At 36.4% G+C, this 25,408-nt stretch overlaps 2 protein-coding genes and 1 non-coding gene across 11 annotated transcripts; 2 read left to right on the plus strand and 1 right to left on the minus strand.

Annotated features, from left to right (window-relative positions):
• Nucleotides 1–3,514: 3,514 nt before the first annotated feature.
• LOC127901611 (small nucleolar RNA R71) lies at nt 3,515–3,621 on the plus strand. Its single transcript, XR_008053855.1, has one exon. It is a non-coding gene; the product is annotated as a small nucleolar RNA R71 (small nucleolar RNA).
• A 9,841-nt stretch (nt 3,622–13,462) lies between these two features.
• Nucleotides 13,463–16,808, minus strand: LOC102627124 (uncharacterized). Its single transcript, XM_006491892.4, has 5 exons — nt 16,452–16,808; nt 16,056–16,356; nt 15,170–15,328; nt 14,688–14,983; nt 13,463–14,005 (listed from the first exon to the last, which is right to left on the minus strand). The coding sequence occupies exons 1-5, from the start codon at nt 16,659–16,661 to the stop codon at nt 13,781–13,783; spliced, it is 1,191 nt and encodes a 396-aa protein (XP_006491955.1). The 5' UTR covers nt 16,662–16,808; the 3' UTR covers nt 13,463–13,780.
• Nucleotides 16,809–20,297: 3,489 nt separating this feature from the next.
• LOC102625694 (metal-nicotianamine transporter YSL3) lies at nt 20,298–24,381 on the plus strand. 9 transcript variants are annotated; one of them, XM_052438700.1, is made up of 9 exons: nt 20,298–20,566; nt 20,932–21,015; nt 21,090–21,538; nt 21,648–21,820; nt 21,994–22,091; nt 22,180–22,329; nt 22,491–22,680; nt 22,818–22,932; nt 23,196–24,381. In XM_052438700.1, exons 3-9 carry the CDS (start codon nt 21,154–21,156, stop codon nt 24,119–24,121), a joined length of 2,037 nt encoding a protein of 678 aa, XP_052294660.1. In that variant the 5' UTR covers nt 20,298–20,566; nt 20,932–21,015; nt 21,090–21,153; the 3' UTR covers nt 24,122–24,381. The 9 variants fall into 9 exon arrangements, with proteins under 9 accessions (XP_052294660.1, XP_052294661.1, XP_052294662.1 ...); XM_052438701.1 differs by having other exon boundaries at nt 21,109–21,538; XM_052438702.1 differs by lacking the exon at nt 20,298–20,566 and adding an exon at nt 20,580–20,820.
• The last annotated feature ends 1,027 nt before the right edge of the window (nt 24,382–25,408 follow it).

Genomic DNA, 25,408 nt, shown 5'->3' on the forward strand with positions numbered 1-25,408 from the left:
ATGGTTTGCCCTTATCATTTTAATGCATAAAATCCCGTAATGTGGCTTCAACATGCATAACAAAGCAAGTTCTAGAATAAACAAAGTAGGATTGATATTCACATAACAAAAATAATTAGAGCAAAGTGGTTGCTCATAGGCTCAAATCCTCACAAAGTTGGTAAATTTGCCATCAAATCATGTACACTCTTCAAATGAATCAACCATCAATAGTGGTGTAGAATGAGAAGAAGGTATGAGTGAGATATAAAAGGAAAGGTAAAAATGATAAGAAGTGAGAAAGATGTATGTAGTAATATGAAAAGTGAAAGATAAAATGTGAGTGATGAAAGAGTATGATAGAATAAAAATAGATGTAAATAATTTGAGATAGATGGGAAAAGAGTAGTGAGAGAGAGAGGAAAAGAAAATTAATAATATATGAAGCATACTGCAAAAATCATTTAAGGATGAGTAGAGTGAAAACAATAATTCCAGACATCAATAATGCAAAAATCCCTCCCCCACACTAAGAACTGACATTGTCCCCAATGTAAGATAATCAAAGCTCACATAAAAATTAAAGCGTAAGGATAAAAGATTAAGGGCAAAAACTTCCCTGAATTGTGAGCTTTGATCCTCATAACGTCTATGGGCTTGGCGGGAATGGTGGGATAAATCCCACACTCTTGAAGTATGCGGCCAAATTCTGCTCCATCTTGTCACGGATTTCGATTCACGGGCCTGGAATGCAGGTCGTAGGCTGGTTGCGTTGCGATTGCTGCTCGGCTGGAGCTTGCTTGATGGACGCGGGATGGCACTGATTGTGTTGCGCGCGCGCGCTGGGGCTGCTGGATCTGCGCGTTGCGTGGGCTGTGTTGTGCGCGAGAGCTGGGCTGACGCTGGTGCTGCGTTGCGTTGCGTTGCGCGCGCGGGACTGATGCGCTGCGTGATGGTGATGGCTGGAGCTTGCTGCGTTGCGCGTGGCTGGTTTCGCTGGTGGGACTTCGTTGCGCGCTGCTGGGCTGCGAGACACGGGATGCTGGTGCTTGCGCTCACGGGATGGTGCGTTTTCCGGCGGGCTGGTTTGCTGCTGGTGTGCTGCAAGCGGCTGGAGAAGAAAACAAGTTCTGGAAAATTAGGGATTTTGTGAACAGTGAATAGTGAACAGTGATTTTCGATTTTTGGTTTTTTTTTAATAAATAAATAAATAAAAAGAAAGAAAGGAACGAAAAAAGAAAAAGAAAAAAAAATAATAAATAATTTTTTTTTTTTATAGTGATGAATCACTTTGAGACACTAAAAATTTCAGAAGTACTTTTCTAATAAGTACATGGGCACGCCTTATAAAAAATTTTCTTCTGACCAAAATAAGCAAACACATTAAATTTCAGAAGTACTTTTCTATTAAGTACGTGGGCACGCCTTAAAACTATGTTACTTTAAAAATTACAGAAGTACTTATTAGCTAAGACGTGGGCACGCCTTATCAAAAATTTTCTTCTGACCAAAATAAGCAAAATTTTTCTTTTTTTTTTGAATCAAAATTAAAAGAAGATATAACAAAAACCAAAACAAACAAATCATTTGGGTTGCCTCCCAAAAAAGCGCCTTTGTTTTATGTCTTTGGCTAGACACATTTATGCATCAATCTCCATAATTGGGACTCTCGAGAGCCACATCCTCCACAATATTCACCGAAAAATCTTCATAAAAAGGTTTTAAGCGATGACCATTAACCTTAAAAACTTTGTCAGAGGTCGGGCTCCGAATCTCAACTGCACCATAAGGAAAAACATTAGTAACAATAAAAGGTCCAACCCAACAAGAACGTAATTTACCCGGAAAAAGTTTAAGCTTAGAATGAAAAAGAAGAACTTTTTGACCAACAGAGAACTCCTTTCTCAAAATCATTCTATCATGAAATGTCTTCGTCTTTTCCTTGTAAAAAATTTCCTGCGCTATAGGGTTAATAACATCCACAGAAAATACCGAATGTTCCTCACTAGGATATTTCATGGCATCATTCATATTGAATTCTATAACCTCTCCATCAAACTCCATAGTGAGAGTCCCTTTATGTATATCCATTTTAGTCCTAGCAGTCTTAAGAAAAGGTCTTCCTAGCAAAATTGGGATAGAATTAGAGGAGTTATCATCTTCCATATCAAGTACATAAAAATCAGCAGGAAAAACCAACTCATTAACTTGTACTAAGACATCTTCTAATACCCCATCAGGATATGCATTAGACCTATCAGCTAGTTGAATTATCACACAAGTTTCTTTTAATGGACCAATATTCAAAGATGAATAAATGGAACGAGGCATGACATTAATAGAAGCTCCTAGATCTAACAAAGCCTTTTCAACTCTAACACTACCAATTTTACAAGGGATAGTAAACATACTTGGATCCTTGCACTTAGGAGGTAGTTTCTTTTGAAGAACTGCTGAAACATTCTCCCCCATGTAAACTTTTTCATCTCCTCTTAATTTTCTCTTGGAGGTGCACAGTTCCTTAAGGACTTTAGCATATCGAGGTATTTGTTTTATAGCATCTAATAAAGGAATATTTACCTCAACCTTGCGAAATGTCTCAAGGATGTCTTTCTCTTGTTCCTCCTTCTTGGATTTTGCAAATCGGCTTGGAAAAGGAGGAGGTATCACAATAGGTAGGGGTTTCGCTTTGGTGGGTTGCGCATCTTGAGATTTAGGTATCAATTCATTCTTCTCAAGCTCATCTTCTACATGCTTTGTCACTTTCTTACTAGACTCTTGCAACTCCTTCCCACTTCTAAGGATGACAGCACTAACGTTTTGCTTTGGATTCACCTCAGATTGTGAAGGCAATCTTCCTAATACTTGAGACTCCAGACGGCTTACTGTAGTCGCCAATTGACTCATTTGGTTCTCCAAGTTCTGAATGCTTGTTGTAGTTGCCTGCTGAAATTGTTGAGTGTTAGTCGCAAGTGATTTAACAATTTCTTCAAGAGATATACCTGACTTGGAGTTTGACTGTGGAGGTGTTGGTTGTCTTGGTGGATACTGTTGTGGGAATCCTGACGGCCTAACGCCATAGCTGAAGTTCGGATGATCCTTCCATCCCGGATTGTATGTTTGTGCATAAGGATCATACCTCCTCTGAGGCATGCCTGGAAATCCTCCAACTGCATTGGTTTGTTCAACGGGTTCTTCTTGAAGTGTAGGACACATATCAGTTGAATGACCCATATTGTAACAAATACCACAAGTCTTCACCTGTTGCACATTACCTACAACAAACTTTTCCACAAGAGAAGTGAGTTTATCTAAACGTTGTTCAACAGAAGAAATATTTACCTCATTCACATTCCTTAAGGTGGCATCTTGTCTGCTGCCAAATTGTTGTGCATTGGCAGCCATATTTGATATCAACTCCCTTGCTTGAGTAGGAGTCTTGTTCACCAACACACCTCCACTAGCAGCATCTATCATACTCCTATCCATCAATGATAGTCCTTCGTAAAAATATTGAATAAGAAGTTGATCAGAAATCTGATGCTGAGGACAACTGGCACACAATTGTTTGAATCGCTCCCAATACTCATACAAAGTCTCCCCAGGAAGTTGTCTGATCCCACAAATATCTTTTCTGATGTTGGCAGCTCTTGAAGCAGGAAAGTACTTCTCGAGGAACTGCTTCTTCAAACCATTCCACGTTGTAATCGATTCAGGAGGCAAGTAGTACAACCAATCTTTAGCTAGCCCATCTACAGAGAACGGAAAAGCACGCAGCTTAATCTGCTCTTCAGTCACGCCTTGTGGCCTCATACTTGAGCACACAACATGAAACTCCTTGAGATGTTTATGAGGATCTTCACCTGCAAAACCATGAAACTTGGGTAATAAGTGAATAAGACCAGACTTTAATTCAAAATTTACCTCCAAGTCTACATATTGAATGCAGAGTGGTTATTGATTCAAGTCTGGCTCAGCTAACTCTCTAAGAGTTCTTTCTACAGGTGCAGGTCTATCCATCACTTGTTCTTCTGAATCGCTAGATGATTCAACTAAATCAGGCACCGTATCTGTTTCAGAAAGCAAAGGCGACGAGGATCGTTGCTTAGCTCGTTTTGTCTGCTGTCTCAGTTGGCGAGCTGTCTTCTCAATTTCAGGATCAAACGAAAGTGTACCTGTACGAGAAGAACGAACCATACACCAAGTAAAACGTAAAAAGGATTAAATAAATGACACCAATCCCCGGCAACGGCGCCAAAATTTGATGGGTGTCGAAGCCAACAAAAATAAATTCCTACTCTAAATAAATTGTGTATAGTGATTGAGCAGGGTCGTGTCCACAGAGATCGGTAATTATTTAAATCCTTTTGAAACGTAAAACGTAAAATGGGGGAATTGTTGACAATAATAAAAATCAAATTAAAAATAACAAGAATGCAAATTAAAGTTGTAATTCAAATTGGAGAAAGCTCTGGTTGAAGGAATTAACTCAGCTTGATTCGACTACTGATCATTGATTCAAATATAGATGATTATTACTCATGAATAGACTGGTTATAGCTATTGAGACCCTCTAATAGCCAATCTCTCCTTAACTAGTCGATAACCAAGGTACGACCATTGGTTATTTCCCTAATCAATAGACAACCCTAGATACGATCATAGAATTTAATCAATTGACAGCCTGAAAAACCAGAGAGACCCAAATCCTAATCAACACATATGATGATTCATTTAAATTAGATTGTTTATTCTCACAACACAACTCTCTGCTATGTTATTTGTCACAAGCATTAAATTCTTCATACGATGAATCCTTTAATTGACAATAGATTAAGTTGATAATTAAATAGTGGCCAATTACCTAATTAACAAACATAATCATGAAAATAATTTAGAGAATAAACAAATACCCAAAAAGCAATAAAACAATTAAAGCACAAGAAAGATCTCACAGTAGTGATGAATCAAAGCTTCGTTATCCTTCAACTAGAAAAATAGGTTTAGTTCTTCATAGAGAGAAGAGAAAAATTAAATCTAGGGTTTCTTTCTTTTTCTCCAATCCAAAAAATCCCCCTTTTTTCACAATTGATTCCTCCCTTAAATACTCTCTCTCTCTTCTCTTTTAGAGTTCTATTTAAAATAAAATACTAATATCTAAAATATTAAATTCGTAATTACAAAAATAGCCAAAAATATAAAACACGTTAAACTAAAAACTGCAGGTCCGCAATTGACAGCACGCGCCCACGCCTTGTCAACAAAGTTCTTCTGCCGCTCATAATTTCTCCAAGGGAACAATCATCCCTAAACATCATCTTGTAGCTCAATTTTATCACCAATCAATAGAATTGCACCTACAAAAGTAAATCACAGGTAAATCACTATTATTAAATGCAAAACATCGATATTAAGGGAAGTAAACAATGCAAAACTAGTGCATAAATTGCACTCTAACAGGCAATTTGGTCATTTTATATTATAAGGATAAAATAGTCCAATAAAATTTATCTTAAAGGAACATTAATGGTCAATGTTGCTTATAAGGTGAATTAAAGCACCTTACAAGCAAAACAACTGCATTTCAACATTCATAATAGACTCCAAAGACAAGTGAAGGGCATATGATCACTCAATGACTGAAATGATGTCGATTGGCAGCGTTTTGGTTTTAGTTAAATTGAAGTAACCACGTGATCAAGCTCGTGAATACTTAAGTGAAGCCAAGTACGTTATAATGGCCTCTTAGATACGTGTCAAGCATCTGTGCATCTTGGGTTGCTAAAGTTGATACATGTCAAGCATCTGTTGCTAGTTTATAAGCTGGGTTTCAGAGTGTTTGAGGGATTATTCTAGAGAGTTATAGCAAGAGAATCATAAAGAGAAAGATGAACCTTGCTCTCTGTAGTCTTAGTAGCATAGCTCTGTAATTCAATCTTTGAATTATCAATGAAAGCTTGCGCAATGGCTTCACCCATGGATGTAGGTTTTGTAAAAGATTGAACCACGTATCTCTGTGCGTTTACTGTGATTAGATTTGCTATCTGCTCTCATTTCGTTGATTTGTTTAGATGTTGTTGAATATGAACTGCAAATCAGTTTATAGTCAAGTGCGGCAAGTCGGTTGAAGATTTGTCAACACCACGACATGTCGGTTGACAGTCCTGAGATAGCTATATGACAAGGATACCGTGTCATCTGTGTATGCAAAGAAGGCATGTGGTTTGCACGTGATTCGCTTAACCAAAACGGCTGCCTGAACTGTCGTTTTGTTACTTAGAATATCAGAGATGGAGACACGTGTAAGAAGGCTTATCAGAAGTCTGTTAAGCCGTTAATTAGCGCGGGAAGCTGCTGCTCTTCGTCACTGAACACAGGGGAACTTGCTGGTGTTTGATCGAGCAAGAGCTTGTATATATAGCTAGATACTCAGGAATAAAGTCAGGGGTTGTTGGTTGTTATATTCTTTGTAAAAGCTTGTTCTCTGTAGACAATCGATTCAATAAAACTTGGATTCATTCTTTCACAATGGACGTAGGCTTCCATAGCCGAACCACTATAAGCTTTCTATGTATTGTTCTTTCTTATTCTTTTAATCTTTTCATTGATTAGCTTTTGTTGACTGGGCTGTTATGACATCCATTAAACTGAGTACAGATTGATTAGTTTTAGATTCAAGAACCATTCTTGAGTGAGTCTTGGGGAGCCATTATCAGTTCTTTACTGGTATTTGGCACAACAAATTGGTATCAGAGCCACTCTATGAAATTCTTGATCTAAAGATGACTGGTCCTAAACTTGAAGTAGAAAAGTTTATTGGTGAAAATGACTTTCACCTATGAAGACTCAAGATGAAAGCACTACTAGTACATTAAGGCCTAGATGAAGCCTTTGCCGAAATCACATCATCCAAGAAACCAAGGAAGATATCAGAGGATGATCTTCCAGATGTGCTTGATAGGGCTCATAGTGCAATTATCTTAAGTCTCGGAGATGGTGTACTCAGAGAAGTGGGAGGAGAGACAACTGTTGCTGGATTGTGGAAGAAGCTTGAAGACTTGTATACCAAAAAGTCCATGGCTAAGAGGTTAGCCACTAAAAAGAAGCTTTACACATTGCAGATGGAAGAGGGTTCATCAATCTCTGATCATATTGATGCCTTTAATAAGATCAATTTGGATCTTGAAGACATTAATGTAAAGATCGATGGTGAAGATAAAGCCATGATTCTGTTGTGCTCTCTACCAAGCTCTTATGAGCATCTGGTTGACACTCTCATGTATGGAAGACAGTCCCTTTCGATGGTGGATGTAAAAGAGACATTGAGCTCCAAGGCTGCAACCAAGAAAGAAGCAAGTCATGGGGAAGGATTAACAGTAAGAGGGAGACCAGAAAAGAGAGAAGGTGGTCAAGGGAAGAAGAAAAGATCCAAGTCCAGACCCAAGAATATGAAGTGTTTTCATTGCCACAAGGAAGGCCACTTCAAAAAGGACTGTCCAGAGAGGAAATATTAAAGCAAATAAACAAAAGAAAAGACTGGAGATGCTGCTGTTGCATTAGAAGGATAAGAATCTGATGGTTATGACTTTGCTGGAGTTCTCATAGTCTCTGATGGTGCATCTAGAGGTAACTGGGTTTTAGATTCTGGTTGTTCATTCCATATGTGCCCTAATAGAAATTTCTTTAAGAACTATGAAACCTATGATGGTGGGATAGTTGTAATAGGAAATGATGCTAGTTGTAGGGTAATTGGCAGGGGCACCATTAAACTGAAAATGCTTAATGGCACAATAAGAGAATTAACAAATGTCAGACATATCCCTGATTTAAAGAGGAACCTAATTTCTCTTGGCATGCTTGACAAAATGAGGTGTGTTATCAAGCTTGAGTCAGGCACTTTGAAGGTGTTGAAAGGGTCCATGGTGTTGATGAAAGGAAACTTAGACAATGGTCTATATGTGCTCCAGGGGTCTATAGTCACAGGAGATGTTGGAGTTTCAAACCAGAATCTAAACAAAACTTTATTGTGGCACTTTAGATTAGGCCATATGAGTGAGAGAGGCTTGAGAGAACTATCAAAACAGGGAGCCTTGGGTGAAGATAAAATAGAGCCCTTGGAATTTTGTGAGGAGTGTGTTCTAGGCAAATCCTCAAGAGTCAAATTCAGCAATGGTGCACATGTTTCAAGAGGGACTCTAGAATACATACATGCTGATCTGTGGGGACCTGCACAGACAACATCCTTAGGAGGTGCAATTTATTTTCTATCTCTGATTGATGACCATTCCATAATGGTTTGGGTGTATGTGCTGAAGAACACAGATGAAGTGTTTGAACAATTCAAAAACTGGAAAACACTGATTGAAACTCAGACCAATAAGAAGGTTAAGAAGCTCAGAACTGATAATGGATTAGAATTCTGCAACAAGAGGTTTGAAGAATTTTGTACCAAGCATGGAATCATGAGGCACAGAACAGTAAGATATACACCTCAACAAAATGGATTAGCTGAGAGGATGAATAGAACCTTAGTTGACAAAGTGAGGTGTATGCTCATTCACTCTAAGCTACCTATGTCCTTGTGGGCTGAGGCTCTGTCAACAGCTTGCCACATTGTGAACAGAAGCCCTTCAACTGGAATTAACTTTAAGACACCATACGAACTTTGGTATGGTAAACCAGTAGATTACTCCAATTTGAAGATATTTGGTTGTCCAGCATATGCTCACATCAAACAAGGCAAATTAGAACCCAGGGCATTGAAGTGTGTGTATTTCTTGGTTACCCTGAAGGGGTAAAAGGGTTTAAACTATGGTGCACAGACATGAAGCCACCAAAAGTAATTATAAGCAGAGATGTGGTATTTAATGAAGCTGAGATGCTCCAACACTCAGTATCCTTAAAAACTACAAATGCAGAACTGAAAGATAAAGATGAGACATCTTATCTTGAGGTGGAGCTGTCAAACTCAAACTAGAAACAGAAATCAAGATCAGAGGCTGGAGACATAACAGACATGGAAATACATGACACTGAGAATGAAACAGCAAGTGATCAAGGGAGATGTGAAGATTATCAGTTAGTGAGGGACAAAGAAAAGAGAGTGATAAGACCTCCTAGAAGATATGCATATGCAGATCTAATTGCATTTGCATTAACAGCAGCACATGAAATAGCAACAGATGAACCTAGAACATACTCAGAAGCTATTAACAGTGATAAGGCAGAAGAATGGATCAAGGCTATGGATGAGGAAATGATGTCTTTGAAAAAGAATCACACTTGGAATCTCATTGAAAGACCAGCAAACAAGAGGGTAGTAGGATGCAAATGGATTTACAGGATTAAAGAGTGAATTCCAGATGTTGAGCCATAAATATACAAAGTCAGGTTGGTTGCAAAAGGCTTCATTTAGAAAGAGGGGGTTGACTTTACAGAAGTTTTCTCCCTTGTGGTGAGACATGCTTTCCTGAGGATCCTGTTATCTCTAGTGGCTGTACAAGACATGCATCTTGAACAGATGGATGTGAAGACTGCCTTCCTGCATGGTGAAATAGATGAGATGATAGTAATGTCACAACCTGAAGGGTATGAGGATCCAGAAAAAAGCTGATCATGTATGTCATCTAAGGAAGTCACTGTATGGATTAAAACAGTCTCCAAGACTGTGGTATCTAAGGTTTGACAAGTTTATGTCAGATCATGGTTTTTAAAGGAGCAGCTTTGACTGCTGTGTTTACTTTAAAACCATAGAAGGTGGTGACAAGATCTACCTGCTGCTCTATGTAGACGACATATTAATAGCTTGTAAGGAGGTGAAGTTCTTCAATGAATTGAAGCAGCAGCTGAGTAATACATTTGAGATGAAGGATCTAGGTGCTGTAAAGAAGATCCTCAGAGTTCAACTAAAGAGAGACAGGAAGAATGGTATCCTAAGCCTAACACAGCACAAATACATCAAGAAAGTACTTGAGAAGTTCAATATGGATATATGCAAACCAGTACAGACACCACTGCCCTCTCATTTCAGACTGTCCTGCCAACAGTGTCCAAACTCTGATGCTGAGAAGGCCGAAATGAATAAATTTCCATACTCAAGTGTTGTTGGATGTTTAATGTACGCAATGGTCCTGACTAGGCCTGATCTCTCTCACTCTCATGCAGTGAGTGTGGTAAGCAGGTATATGGCTAACCCAGGGAAGGATCATTGGAGGGCTGTTGTGTGGATCTTAAGATACCTTGCTGGTACAACTGGTTATGGTTTGATCTATGGAGCTGAGAAATATGCAGAGGTTAGTGTGGAGGGTTATGTAGATTCAGATTATGCTGGAGATCTGGATAAAAGAAGGTCCTTAACAGGCTTTCTGTTCATGCTTAATGGATGCACCATAAACTAGAAGGCTTCACTGCAGAGTGTTGTTACTCTATCAACAACTGAGGCAGAATACACAGCGGCTGCAGAGGTAATCAAAGAAGCTATCTGGCATAGAGGGATGGTGACAGAACTGGGATTTGAACAAAAACAAATCACAGTTTATTGTGACAGCCAAAGTGCTATATGTCTAAGTAAGAACCAGATTCACCACGAAAAGACCAAGCATATTGATTTCAAGCTTTACTTTGTCAGATTGGAAATATCAAAGGGTGTGATTAAGATGGCTAAAATACACACTGATAGCAACATTGCTGACATGCTTACCAAAGCTGTACCAGGAGCTAAGTTTGAGTTCTGTTTGAACTCAGCTGGCATCTGGAGGATATAGACTGCAGGAAAGAAGTGGAAGGGTGAACATGAGGAATGGATGATTTGAGCTCAAGGTGGAGAATGTTGAATATGAACTGCAAATCAGTTTATAGTCAAGTGCGACAAGTCGGTTGAAGATTTGTCAACACCACGACATGTCGGTTGACAGTCCTGAGATAGCTATATGACAAGGATACCGTGTCATCTGTGTATGCAAAGAAGGCATGTGGTTTGCACGTGATTCGCTTAACCAAAACGGCTGCCTGAACTGTCGTTTTGTTACTTAGAATATCAGAGATGGAGACACGTGTAATGAAGGCTTATCAGAAGTCTATTAAGCCGTTAATTAGCGCGGGAAGCTGCTGCTCTTCGTCACTGAACACAGGGGAACTTGCTGGTGTTTGATCGAGCAAGAGCTTGTATATATAGCTGGATACTCAAGAATAAAGTCAGGGGTTGTTGGTTGTTATATTCTCTGTAAAAGCTTGTTTTCTGTAAACAATCGATTCAATAAAACTTGGATTCATTCTTTCACAGTGGACGTAGGCTTCCATAGCCGAACCACTATAAGCTTTCTGTGTATTGTTCTTTTTTGTTCTTTTAATCTTTTCATTGATTAGCTTTTGTTGACTGGGCTGTTACGACATCCATTAAATTGAGTACAGATTGATTAGTTTTAGATTCAAGAACCATTCTTGAGTGAGTCTTGGGGAGCCATTATCAGTTCTTTATTGGTATTTGGCAAAACAGATGTCTTTGTTACATTTTCTTTGTGTTAATTGGATTGATATTTGTAACATGATATTGGATAAAATAGATAAAAAATAATAATGGATATCTTCATCAATTAATAATTTATTTATTTTTTTGGTTACTAAATATTCGTTAGTTCATTAGGTTTTTAGGGATGGCAATGGGGTAAGGTGGGGATGAGGAGGCCTACCTCATTCCCCATCCCATTAAAAATTTTGCTTCCATTCCCCACCTCATTCCCCAATAAATTTAGTGGGGTGAGGATATGGAATCTCCACGTGGGGGATGGTTTTCCCATCATCGCCCCATTCCCCATTTACTAATTTTATAGTAGGTAAATACATGATTTCAGTAAATTAAATATTAAAGATTTAAATAAAATCATTATCATATTATAAAGTATTTAAGTTATTTTAAAAAATCTCTAAAATTTTGAAACAATATCTTAAAAATGATATGAAAACTAAAAAAATAATTGAACAAGAGGAGCACCTTAAGATAAAAAGAAAATATAATAATGTTTTAGAATGAATAAGAAATATATGCTAGGGTTTTCTTTTAGTTATAACTCATTTATATTAGGTAAAAATAAAAAAAAATTATTAACCAACATTGTAAGTAATAAAACAAAAATTATTAAATAAAAATTAAAAAAATATTTATATATAATAGGATTGGGGCGGGTAGTACAAAATCAAACCTATCCCATTAAGAATTTGAGAATGATTTTTCTCCCATTCCCCATTCCATTTCTCGGAAATTATTAAAAATTTACTCCCATTTGAGATGGAGCCTCATAAGCCCTAAACCCATGAAGGATTTTGCCATCCTTATAGATTTTTCTCAGTCTCCGACTACTGATTTATCAAGATTTTTATTGTACAAAAGTGAATGTAAGCATATCTGTTTCATATGTGAATCGTGTATGTCAACGTGTAAATCATCAGGCACATTATACAGCGAAGACGGCCTTGTGCATGAATTGGCTCTGGTTGGACGATTATCCCACAAATTTCCTAAGTTCTTTGTATGTAATCATGTATCTCGACACGCAAATCAACAAGCATATTATTTGGCTCGATGGCTGACAAAGGCGTGCTTGTCAGCAACAGTGTGCTAACGCGCCTGTGCTTGAGGGCTGAGGCGAAGGTGCAATGGTGTTGGTTGCTTCGGCGTGGCTCACGTGGAGATGGGTGTGGCGATGATGCTTGGTGCGGCTGCTCGGTAGAAATGGGTGGCTAGGGTTACTTTTCGTTGCATACATTCAGCTTTTACTTAAAATCAGTGATGATACACTCACTGAAAGTAGCCCCGACCAGGAAGACAATCATTTCTCTTACTCAAGACATGGAATCAAGCACCAAAGTGACTCAATTTTCCCCCCTAAAATTCAAAACTTTTTATATAAACTGAATCAAATTGCAAATCTTATTATAATTTCATTAAAATTCTTTCATCAGATATCATGTAAGCTCGTTTCATTAAAATTTCTTTTGCCTCAAGTTAAAACATAAACTTGAAATGCAAGTTTCAAGGATAAGATTAGCTTTATTCATGATAACGTCTGGACCTTTGGTAGGTTACTCTACCACTAGCTGTTTACAAGAGCTTTAATCCTTTCATGGCTGTTTCAGCTTCCAAATCAGATGACTTAGATGGGAAAAATACATTGGACGCAAATTATTACCTTCCATCTTAAATACAAGTACTCAGCTATGGAACATCAATGCAGTTGTACCTTCCTAACATCCCGTGTCTTCCATCGTGATCATCACTGAACAACAGAACCTCAGATCCACAACAGAAGTTTACAATTTGAGATCAATGCTGTGAAATTCAGACAACACCGACACAAAATATCTATCAGACAATGTGGAGTTGAGGGTGAAACTAAAAAGGGCGAAGCAATAAGCAAAAGGTTGTTTCAATTAAAATTCTAAAATTCTATCCAAAAGAAAATGAAAAAGCTGTACAACAATCCAAGTCTAAAAGAACATAAATTTTTTACTCACAAAACTGCTTCCATCACATCATTATGAGCTATATAGTGTGGTATATATTGGAAGCAGAATGCAACAAGCAAGCATTGGAATGGAAGTTCTTGTGCAGTCAAGAATATGTAAGTGGCCCAAAAATCATAGCCCAAGTAGACGGCTGCCTAGAAAGGACAGTATAATCTATTTGTAGGACATCAATAAACAAGTACTTCAGAAATGATAAAAAGTAGAATAGAATAGATTTTCTAGGCATAATATTACAAAACAGAATATTGTCTCAGGGAAGCTGGGGCACAGATGATAAATCTCAAGGGTCCTGTGTATCTGGTTCTGATTGAATATTCATTATTTGGGAAACCACAAGCCTAGAGAGCTCACTGATAGCAGCTTGAACCTGATAATCATTGGACTCATTATTCCTTGACCATCCTGATGACTGTGAGTTTAATGTATATTCAGTTGCAGCAACCCTCGTCTTTCTAGATGTGGTAAGAACTTTCTCCAAATCTAACCGTGAAAGTGGCCTTGGAGCCTGAGAAGAAAACATGGACCAACAGACTCGTTAAGAAATTAGCATGAGTATCTGGCTATTGCACATATGTTTAATTAATAAAGATGATGAACTTCACCTACTATCTGCACAAATATAAAGTTTCCAACCATCGATAGTTTCTAAAACTGTCTATTTCAGTCCACCTATTTAGTTAAGACAGACAAATAATTTGAGTCGTATATTGAAGCTGATTCACTATTGACACCAAGGATGCCCTATAAAAGAAAAAATAGCCAGATGAACCAAAAACGAATTTAAAAGACTTTTCAAAAATAAGTTTCATGATGCAACAATTTGTTGTTCTCACAGAAGTTGTCATACACAGAAATAAAGCAGGTCTTTAGGTCATTTGCGAAATATGACAGCACCAGCAGAGTTAATGTATGACAAACAAAAAAAGAATTGATATGCAGATAGATATATGATATACAAACGGAAGCTTGTGGAGGGGCCCAATGCTCTCCCCCCACCCACAACACACAAAAAAAGAAAAAGAAGCAGATTCGTTTAAGGGATATAGAAATTTGTTTGATACCACTAGTTTAAAGTGTGATTAAAATCTGCACCAATCTACCCTGAAGCTGATAATCTTTGACAAAATAAACAAAGAGAAGAGAAAACAAGGAAAATATGAGGGGAAAAAAAATGAAGATATCCTTACAGCTGCTGGTTTCCCCTTGCGTTCCTCATCTAGTAGTTCCCTAATAGAAAAGTAGGCCGCTTGCTTGCAAACTTCAAGAAGGTCTGAACCCGTGAATCCCTCACACAAACCGGCTAAATAGTCAAAGTCTATGTTCTCTTCGACCTTCTCACCCTTTAAAATCACCTTCAGTATCTGAGCCCTCTCCTTGCGGTCTGGCATCCCAATTTCAAAGGCTTGAGGGAGACGCCGAAGTATTGCTTCATCAAGTTCTGACGGACGATTAGTTGCCGCAAGAACCATCACACGGGCATTTTCTACAAGAAAAAACATAAAATTAAAAAACCGAAATGCTCTGGCCAAAACTAGGTTGACTAAAGAAAAACAGTATAATTGGGACAATCAGTTGAATAGAAAGTTACAAACATAAAGTTGCTTAGAGAAAGTTACAAACATGAAGCTGCTTAGAGATTTTAATGTTTTGTTGAAAAAGAAATACTCACGATCTGTTGTAAACCCATCCCATAAAGCCATAAACTCAGTCTTCATATTTGTCAATGCTTCATGGTCTGAAGTACGACGCTGACCCAAAAAGCTGTCAACCTCATCAATAAATATAATAGCAGGCTGGAGTTTATAGGCCAAGCTAAATACAGCAGCCACTGCAAAAGTGCAATAAAATATCAATAAAAACCCACAATTAAGCACCAAACTTTGCAAAAGGAATACAAACATTGCAAAGGCAGCTTCAAAACTCACTTCTTTGCGTACGTGTAGTCAACAATTGCTCAATAATTTATAAGAAATTAAATAAGTACAAAATCATTAATCATACGACCCAGATGATGAAACAAACAATGAATTAAGAATCAGGAAGTAAACCACTTAAAACGAACCACTTTGATAAGAAATCTTTTCCATCTTTGTGTACCGAGTCCTATTTCACCTTATAACCAAAGACATAAATTCATATTCACTTTAACCACAGATATTTGATAAATATAATAGTTAGACTAGCAGAAACTTAATGTAATTTTTCATTCCCTAAATTTAATAATCCTAAAGATTACAAACAAAACCACGTGAATATTCAACTAACTATGTAATACAGTAATGATTTCTTAAAATGCGTTGTTTGCATGTCACATTGACAGTATCATAGAGATCAAACTACAAATAATATCCACAGTATCCAAAAAAATCATATTCTTGTACAGTATCAATGTTGTTTAAGCAAATAAACTTGCAAGTCCCATCCAATCATAAAATTTTTTAGTCATCATCAACATGGAAAGATAGCTTGCTTTTTATCAGTGTTGCCAAACTGAATTTCATTACATATAATCAAATGGATAAATTGAAATAACAAAGCATCTCTTGTGTACCCACCGAGTTTCTGAGCATCACCAAACCACTTGCTCATCAAATTCGATATCCTAACATTAATGAAAACAGCACCGGACTCTTTTGCAATAGCTTTGGCAAGCATGGTCTTTCCGGTACCAGGAGGTCCATACAACAGAACTCCTTTCTGGGGACCGAGAAGCTTCCCATGAGAAAACAACTCCGGCCTTCGTAAAGGAAGAATCACCAATTCATACAAAGCTTGCTTGATAGTTTCCAATCCCCCAATAGATTCAAATTCCACATCAATGTGGTCCGGATTTATAACATCACACGCTATTACATCCTGCGTATATATAAATTATCTATGTTATTGAAAATAAACCCAATAAAAAAGAAATCGATTTTGATTTTCTATTAGAAAGAAAAAGAAAAACTTGCCTCGTAAGGATTGGTTTGAATGAGAGGACGACCCAAGCGTTTGGAAATTTCCTTCTTGTGTTCAAGGGCTTTCTTGGAGGCTTCACGGTTCGGGTCAAGGTGCCGGAGTCCCGCGAAAAGAACCAAACAGCTTAGGGCTGCACTCGCGGCGTATAATATCAGTTCCTGCAAGAACTTTGTCTCTGAAGAATTTCCCATTCTCTTCACCATGAAATACTAATAATAATAATAATAATAACAACAATATTACTATCACTTTTATTATTAATTTAGAAGTTTCTCGTTAATAATATCTCTGCAAGTGAAGAAATGAATTAGGGTTTGAAATTTATGTGAAGAAGAAAGAAGAAGAAGATGACACAGGAATTTTATTTACTTGTTGGGGATGGCAAAACCTTTTCCAAGGGCGGTAAATGGGCTGGCCTGTGGACATCTGGGCCTCGATTAAGCTATAAGTTTTATGGGCCGTGCCGCCAAATCACAAAGCATTTGTACACGTCCTCCCGAAACCTTTTAAGTACACCCATTGGTGCTCTTTTGGTCAGCATATAAACTGGAACATCGGTCAAGAATTGTTCCGGACATATGTGAAAAGACAGATAGGCCCATATAAGGCAGTCGAAGTCACAAGATTATCCATAGAAGATACACTTCTATGACAAAAATCATGTTCGTCGGGCTCTTATTGAATGTTTCGTTTTCGGGGAAATGAAGGAAAGGAGAAGAGACGAAATGAGGAAAGGGGAAAAAAAAAATAAATAAATAAATAAAAGAAAAAATAATTTTATGTCAAATTAATTAATAAAATTGAGATTAATTCTTTTTTTTTCCTTATTTTTTTCACCCACTCCTTTTCATTACTCTTTTCCTCTCTTATTTCTTCTAATGAAACTTATACTTAAGGTGGCATTTGGTGCACCTTATTATGTTAGTTTGTAATAGATTGTACTTAATTGTATAATATTGGATTAAAATAAATTTAACATATTATTGTATTTGGTGTAATATAGAGTCTGTTACATATTTTAATATTTCTATTCTTATTTATATTACAGTAATATTATTTTGATTTATTAGTTAAAAATACATTTGTTTGTAGCCACCACCAATCACTCTCTACAGAATATAGATGTCATTTTTTGAAGTCCTAATAAGTATTGTTTGACTAGAATTTTGACAGAAGATCTTAGACGAACGGGAGCTTTCTTTTCAATGATATTGTAATGGTGTGCAAAATCAAGATAAGAATTTTAATTATATCAAATATGACATTAAAAAAATCATCAAAATAAGATGGCCATTGGTGACAAGCGATTTTTAGTTGTGGTAATTTGCGGACACTAGTTAGTGACGAATAATTAAGCATGTCCAATCTAATGTCCATAGTAATCGGATTTCCGAGGACCGAGACCTCAAATTTTTATGAAGCAACAAAATCAGGTAAAAAAAAAAAAGATATGAAATTGAAAATGCACCTGTGCATCTAAAGGACGAAAAAGCCAAGCAACCGAACCAATCGAAAGAATTGACGGTTCAGTTTGGTTTTGATCGGTTTACATATCAATAAAAAAATCGATCAATTTAATTAATTAAATAAAAAACATAATAAAAATTCGAGCAATTAGAAAAAATTAAGATTTTAAAAGTTAAAAAATTAAAAAAAAAACAAATCGGAATCAAACTGACGATTCAATTTATATTTTTTAATTAAAATTATTCAATTCAACTCAATTTAGTAAAAGAAAAAAAAAAAAAAAGAAAGAAAGAAAGAAAGAAAGAACTGAATCCAACCGAGCCACCGAATAACTCCTACCCCTCGTACGTTATCAATCCCACTCAAAATTCAAAAGCATCCAATTTTCGGTAATTTACGAGCCCACACGCTAAGAAAAAAGTTTGATTGATTGAGTTGAACGCATGGTAGGCCCCATGCTTTCAGATTCTCGCATCTAAATGGATGATTGAAACTAACAAGACCCCATGAATAGTACCGAGTTCACTCAGCTGTCCCCCCTGAAATATGCTCTCCGTCTCCACGGTTTACTCGCAAATAAAATTCCATTGGCTCTGCTCACCTCACGTACATTTTTGCTTTTTCATCACAACATCGAATCATTTCAACGCCCAGGTTCCAAAATAATAATAATAATAATAATAATAATAAATCCAATACCAACGGGCTCTCTTAGTGCGAGCCTCAGGAAATTTTAAAAATCTGGACTAGGAAATTTCAATTGATATTTTTTCCCAATCGCTCTGGAAAGTAGAAAGTAAGCAATGTTCTTAGCTTTCTTCTTGATTTTTTTTTTCCATTTTTCATCAATAATAATGACAGATAAAGACGTAGTATATAAGTTAATGTGTCAACATACTATTAGATGATGCTCAATAATGACAGGAATAACAATTTTTATGTATATAAATTAACGCGTCAACATTCTATTAGTTGGATAATTATCAAATTGGCTCACTTCACTGAGATGCTTGTTTTTTTAATTTGAAGTCTGAATTTAATTTTTTTAGGTATTTGTTTATTTTAAAATTGTTTATTTTTTTAATTTATCACTTATTATTAGACAATTTTATCTAAATAAAAAAGTAGAAAATAATTCACTTTTATCTGAAGTCCGAAGTGTAAATGAAAAATTTTAATTTCAAATTTAAAAAATACCCTTAACAATTAATGTATTTTCCAATATTATGTATAAACCTTATATTTTTGTATTATTCTTGAAGTTAGTTTTTTTAATTGCTTTAAATTTTTATTCACATGATAACATTAACTAAGCTGAAATATTGAACAAATCAAATTATGTTAATTGTGATGAATCAAAAATAAAATAACAGTGTTGATTTTATAATAAAATTTGATGTTATAATTACATCTTTAATTAAAAAATTGAATTAAGATCAACAATGATAGTATTTTTTTAATGTTACCAACCTGTGAAAATTATAAATTGTGAAGAACAAATATATGCACCGCTTAAAAAGATATTTATGTCAAATTACTAACTTTTAAGTTTTTTTCTTCAGATGATGAAAAATAAAAAAACAATCATGTCATTCAGATATTTTTATTCAGACCTCATCTAAATTAAGATATATTCAAATTTCAGATTAAAAATAAACGCAACCGAATTACATTAAGTTTAAATGAGTTATGCTTTAATGTGAACGACTTGACTTTTTTTTTTTTAATTGTCTTTGATATTCTTTGTTTGTGAATTGTAATTAAAAAACCATTAGAAAGAGATTCAAGGTAGTAAGAGTATTGGGGAAAAAAAATTCGTCGAATCAAATAACTTCGATAATGTCATTAAATGAAATGAAAACAAAAATGACATTCAAAGATATGGCACAAGTCTAGTAATCACCAACAATATATAGAGTGTGAAAACTATTTAAAGGGTGTAGAGAGAATAAAAATTGTGCAGTGAGAAATGAAAATGGTTTCACACATTACTGTGTTCGTAATATTAATGGTGTGTTGATTAAACTTTATATTCCAAATTTAACCATTAGAATGTTTAGTCTAAGAGACATTGTTCAATTAGTTTGAACCTTGCGGGTAGTAAAAAATTAAATAATCGATTCTTTAAAAAAATTGAAATTTTAGTTCAAGTATTAACCCAAATAGTACAGCATGGGTTCCGATACTGATTCCCGCCAGACAATGAAATTGAGATGTAAGGCGTTCATTGATGAGATACCATTGGATCAAACTCGCCCATTTAGGGGGCCCCACGAAGGCCACTGAAACACGAGCTTTTCAATCTCACAATCAAATCATGATTTGTCCTATGCGCATTTGTGACTTTGACCGTTAAAAAATTGATGCGCTTTAAGATTCAATGCGCCATTTTTGAAGCTAAGCCACAGCCACACGCCCAAGTAGAAAAGTATACACACTTTGAAGTGAAGGAATAAAGGTTTTAAGCTTAGCACTTCATTCTTCCCACTTCTTTATTCTTTGAAACTTCCATTTTCATAATCATACATGCCCACCCACCTATGACTTGGCTCTGAGATGGGAGTCAACGAGAAGGATCAATGATTTGTGACCAACCATGTGTTCAAATGTTAAGTTATGCGGGTTCATTGAAACTTGAAAGGTTCGTTTAGTAATTAGTGTACTACAAAGTTTTTTTTTTTTTTCCCACTTTTTGTACTTTTTGCAGTACACTTATATGGGTTCGTAATTCTTTTGGTTGGTGGGCTGTTGTTAGTGCTTTTTGCTAATACCTCTATAAATTTAGAATGTTTGAGCGTATTTTTGGCATGTAGATTTTAGATTTGTTGTATGATCATTTAATAAGGTAATTGAGATAAGAGTTACCCGTTCTGTAGATTTGGTGGACTATTCAAGGTTTTTGATCTTTTGCATTGAATGGATGTTTGTGGGGTTTTCAAGGTTTTATAATCAATTGCTATCTATACTGTTTTCTTTTATCTTGTTGTGTGTGTCATTATGTTGAAGGTTCATGCTGAGTCAACTCAGAGATTGAAGAAGTGTTTCGGGCAAGAAACAAACAAAGAAGAACAACTCATCAAGGCTATTAAGGTAAGATCATCAATGGGCATTTTATGTTAATACGATATGTTCATTCAGAATTCTTGTTTTTTCTGTATTTTTAGAAATGGGGTTCGATTTCAGATTGTCGATAGGTTAAGCTGGGAACAGAGATTTTGATAAATCAAAATGGAGAGTAGGTACGGGGAGGAAGAACTGAAAGAGATTGAGAATGTTAATCATCACGTGAAAGAGGAATTGGATTTGGAAGAGATCAAAGACCAAACAGAGGATGTAAAGAGAATTCCCCCATGGACAAATCATATCACAATCCGTGGTCTTATTGCTAGTGTAGCGATTGGCATCATATACAGTGTGATAGTGATGAAGCTGAACCTGACTACCGGCTTAGTCCCCAATCTAAATGTTTCTGCTGCCCTCCTTGCCTTTGTATTTGTCAGGACATGGACTAAGTTGCTACATAAGGCTGGAATTACGGCAACTCCATTTACACGACAAGAGAATACTGTAATTCAGACATGTGCGGTTGCTTGTTACAGCATCGCTGTTGGAGGTCTGGCAATTTTTTTTCTTTCTTGTTTGTTCTTGGCTTGCAGTCCTAATGCGTCTATTTGCATGCCAATTCACTTGATGCTGTTTGTTTGATAATTGTGAGAGTGCAGGTGGTTTTGGGTCTTATCTGTTGGGTTTGAACAGGAGGACGTATCAGCAGTCCGGGGTTGACACTCCGGGGAACAATCCTGATAGCACCAAGGAACCTGAGATCGGTTGGATGATTGGTTTCCTCTTTGTTACCAGCTTTGTTGGGCTTCTAGCACTGGTACCTCTTAGAAAGGTATCTTCTGTTCCTTCTTAATTACCTATTTGATAGCGGATTGATTTGTGGTAAGCTTGATGAGTATTACTTGGAAATTAGGGTTGCTGAAGTGTAACGATATTCCTAGTTTTGCATTGAGGTTTGCTCGTAAAACTTGACATGGGACGATCACACACTTTTTGTTGTTACAGATCATGATCATCGACTACAAGTTGAGTTATCCAAGTGGAACTGCTACTGCAGTTCTTATCAATGGATTTCATACTCCTAAAGGAGACAAGAGAGCAAAGTAAGAATCTGACATCCTCAATTCTATGTTTTTCAGATCAATTACCAAGTAGCATATGGAGTTGCTGAAACGAATTTCCTTCTTGCAGGAAGCAAGTACATGGGTTCACAAAATTCTTTTCTCTTAGTTTCCTGTGGGCTTTCTTTCAGTGGTTCTATGCAGGAGGAGAGCACTGCGGATTTGTTCAATTTCCTACGTTTGGACTGAAAGCTTGGAAAAATTCGTTCGTACTCAATATGTTGCTCCTTATTGTCTTGGCTGTGAATGATCCTTTCATCATTATTGATTAAAGAAATTGAATTTTGCAGATTTTACTTTGATTTCAATATGTTGCTCCTTATTGTCTTGGCTGTGAATAATCCTTTCATCATTATTGATTAAAGAAATTGAAATTTGCAGATTTTACTTTGATTTCAGTATGACTTATATCGGTGCGGGAATGATCTGTTCACATCTTGTGAATTTGTCTTTGCTTCTTGGTGCTGTTCTCTCTTGGGGAATTATGTGGCCATTGATAACCGGGCTTAAAGGCGATTGGTTTCCAAAAACTTTACCTGAAAGCAGTATGAAGAGTCTAAATGGTTACAAGGTTTGTCAGAGCACATCTTATTATTCCCTGTATCTTTAGTAGCGAAAGTCCCTCATTTCTGAAGTAACTGACAATTTCAAAGTCGATGACACCCAGTAAAGCACCAATATCTCATGGCTTCCATACTTGGGCTGCAGGTTTTCGTTTCTATTGCTCTTATCCTGGGTGATGGACTCTACAATTTTCTCAGGATTCTATACTTTACTGCCACAAACATCCATGCCAGAGCTAAGAAAAGCAATCTCAAAACAGGTAACTTCACAAATGAAGTGAGTGGCCCCAGATTGTTACATTTCTTACCTCATCTTCTCATGTCTTGTGGTAAAAGTGGTCAGTGGTATCTAAGCAAGGTACTTCAGTTTGTCTTTCCAGTAAGATGCCGGCATGGTGTAGAATTTTACTGAATGGTGATGCCCAATAAGAAAGAATCCATACTAGAGTCTGGGCATCATAATTTCAGAGTGCTTATTGTGATCAGATTTTACTAAGTTAATTTGTCTTACCTTTTAATGTAGATTCGGATAACCAGGATCAAGCACTTGACAATCGTCAAAGAAACGAAATATTTATTAAAGAGAGCATTCCAATGTGGACGGCGTGTGTAGGGTACACTGTCTTCTCCATTATTTCCATCATTGTGATCCCTCTCATGTTCCCCAAGCTGAAGTGGTACTATGTTGTTGTTGCTTACATTCTAGCGCCCTCTCTTAGCTTTTGTAATGCTTATGGTGCTGGTCTAACTGACATGAACATGGCCTATAACTATGGAAAAGTAGCCCTCTTTGTTCTTGCTGCCTTGTCCGGGAAAGAAAATGGCGTGGTTGCTGGACTTGTGGGTTGTGGTTTGATCAAATCCATCGTTTCCATCTCTTCTGATTTGATGCATGATTTTAAGACCGGTCATCTCACTCTCACTTCACCCAGGTCGATGCTTGTGAGTCAGGCCATTGGGACTGCCATAGGTTGCGTTGTAGCCCCTCTTACATTCTTTCTCTTCTACAAGGCTTTTGATGTTGGTAACCCAGATGGTGAATACAAAGCTCCTTATGCTATCGTCTACCGAAACATGGCAATTCTTGGTGTTGAGGGCTTCTCTGCCCTGCCTCAGCATTGTTTACAGCTCTGTTATGGGTTTTTTGCCTTTGCCATTGCGGCAAACTTACTAAGAGATCTTTCTCCTAAGAAAATAGCAAAATGGATTCCCCTTCCAATGGCTATGGCTGTTCCATTCCTAGTTGGTGCCTATTTTGCAATTGACATGTGTCTCGGAAGCTTGGTTGTGTTTGCATGGCACAAGTTGAATAGCAAGAATGCGGATTTAATGATTCCTGCAGTTGCTTCAGGCTTGATTTGTGGAGACGGATTATGGATCCTCCCTTCATCAATTCTTGCTTTGGCCAATGTTCGTCCTCCAATCTGCATGAAGTTCTTGGCATCCTAGTAGAATTTCTTTAAGTGGCGGGAGGCAGAGAGAGTCTTAGAGTAAGAGAGAGCAAAAACTGTTGTTGATAACAGACAACTAGATCATAGTAAGATGAAGTTACAAAGAAATAGAGAAAGCACAGCAACTAAAATAACTGTACTGAAGCTGCTTTAGGATTATGTATCTTTGCGAGCTGTAGTGTCAATCAATTAGGAATAATTTATACAAGCAGTTGTAAAATTTACTCCTTGTGGTTAATAATATATGAATTCTGCGAACTGTTTGCAATAATTTATACACAAAAATATGGGATTTTTTTGTTACACAGCAAGTTTCAAACCCAGACATCAAAATGTATCATATTTAAGGGTTTTATTCAACAGCCATTCAAAAAAACGTGTAACCAATTCTCCTCATTGCTGTTTGACTCGGTTATTTTTTTCAGTAGTAACTAAGCATGGTTACATAAATGGGCAAAACTATGTTGCAACTGTGGTATGGTACCACAGTTGCAACCAACCATTGGATCCATAATTGTACAATTGCATTAGTTGGATCCAATAGCTGGTTGCAACTACATAAATATAAACACAATTAAGATAATTGATAGTTCTCTGAAAATAAACTTTGACAATTTGATGGATTGATGAAGGCAGAGCGCAAGGCAAACCGTTAAACAATGTGAAAAAAGTCTAACATGTGTGTTTCATATTTTTTGCAGGTCTCTGTTAAATCTTCTAGCTAGTGCTCTTTTTGGATTGGAATGGGAGATTAGCATACAATTTTGTCATTCTTGAGGCTTTCATTAAGAGGAAAGAGGAAAGGAAAGAGGAGAGTGGAATTAGATTCCTTAGTTTAAATATCACTCAAGGCAAAGGAATTATATATCTTTATTTGGAAAAAATACCTTCCAATTTTGAACTATTAGATAATTTCTTGTACAAATTTAAATTGAAATTGAAATATTATTTTTTAATATAAACTAATTGAACCATTATTTGAAAATACTAAAATATTAATTAAATAGTTAAACTTTTATTGGGTAGATATCTATTTTAAGTTTAAAATTTACCACTAAAAAACTAATAATGAGTTTAATAAAAGGGTGGTGTTATTTGAACAAACCAAAATACTCTACAAACCCGAAATTTCATGAAAATATTTATTACCATAACTTCCATTAATAACTTTATTATTTAGGACAAAATTATACAATTAAATGAATTTACTTTCTACACCCATCTCAAAATTATTATTTCTTTATCATCTATCTTTATCCCTTAAACCTTAGAATTTAACGGGTTT

Source organism: Citrus sinensis, chromosome 3 (genome assembly GCF_022201045.2).
Source record: "Citrus sinensis cultivar Valencia sweet orange chromosome 3, DVS_A1.0, whole genome shotgun sequence".
Classification (NCBI taxonomy): Eukaryota; Viridiplantae; Streptophyta; class Magnoliopsida; order Sapindales; family Rutaceae; genus Citrus; species Citrus sinensis.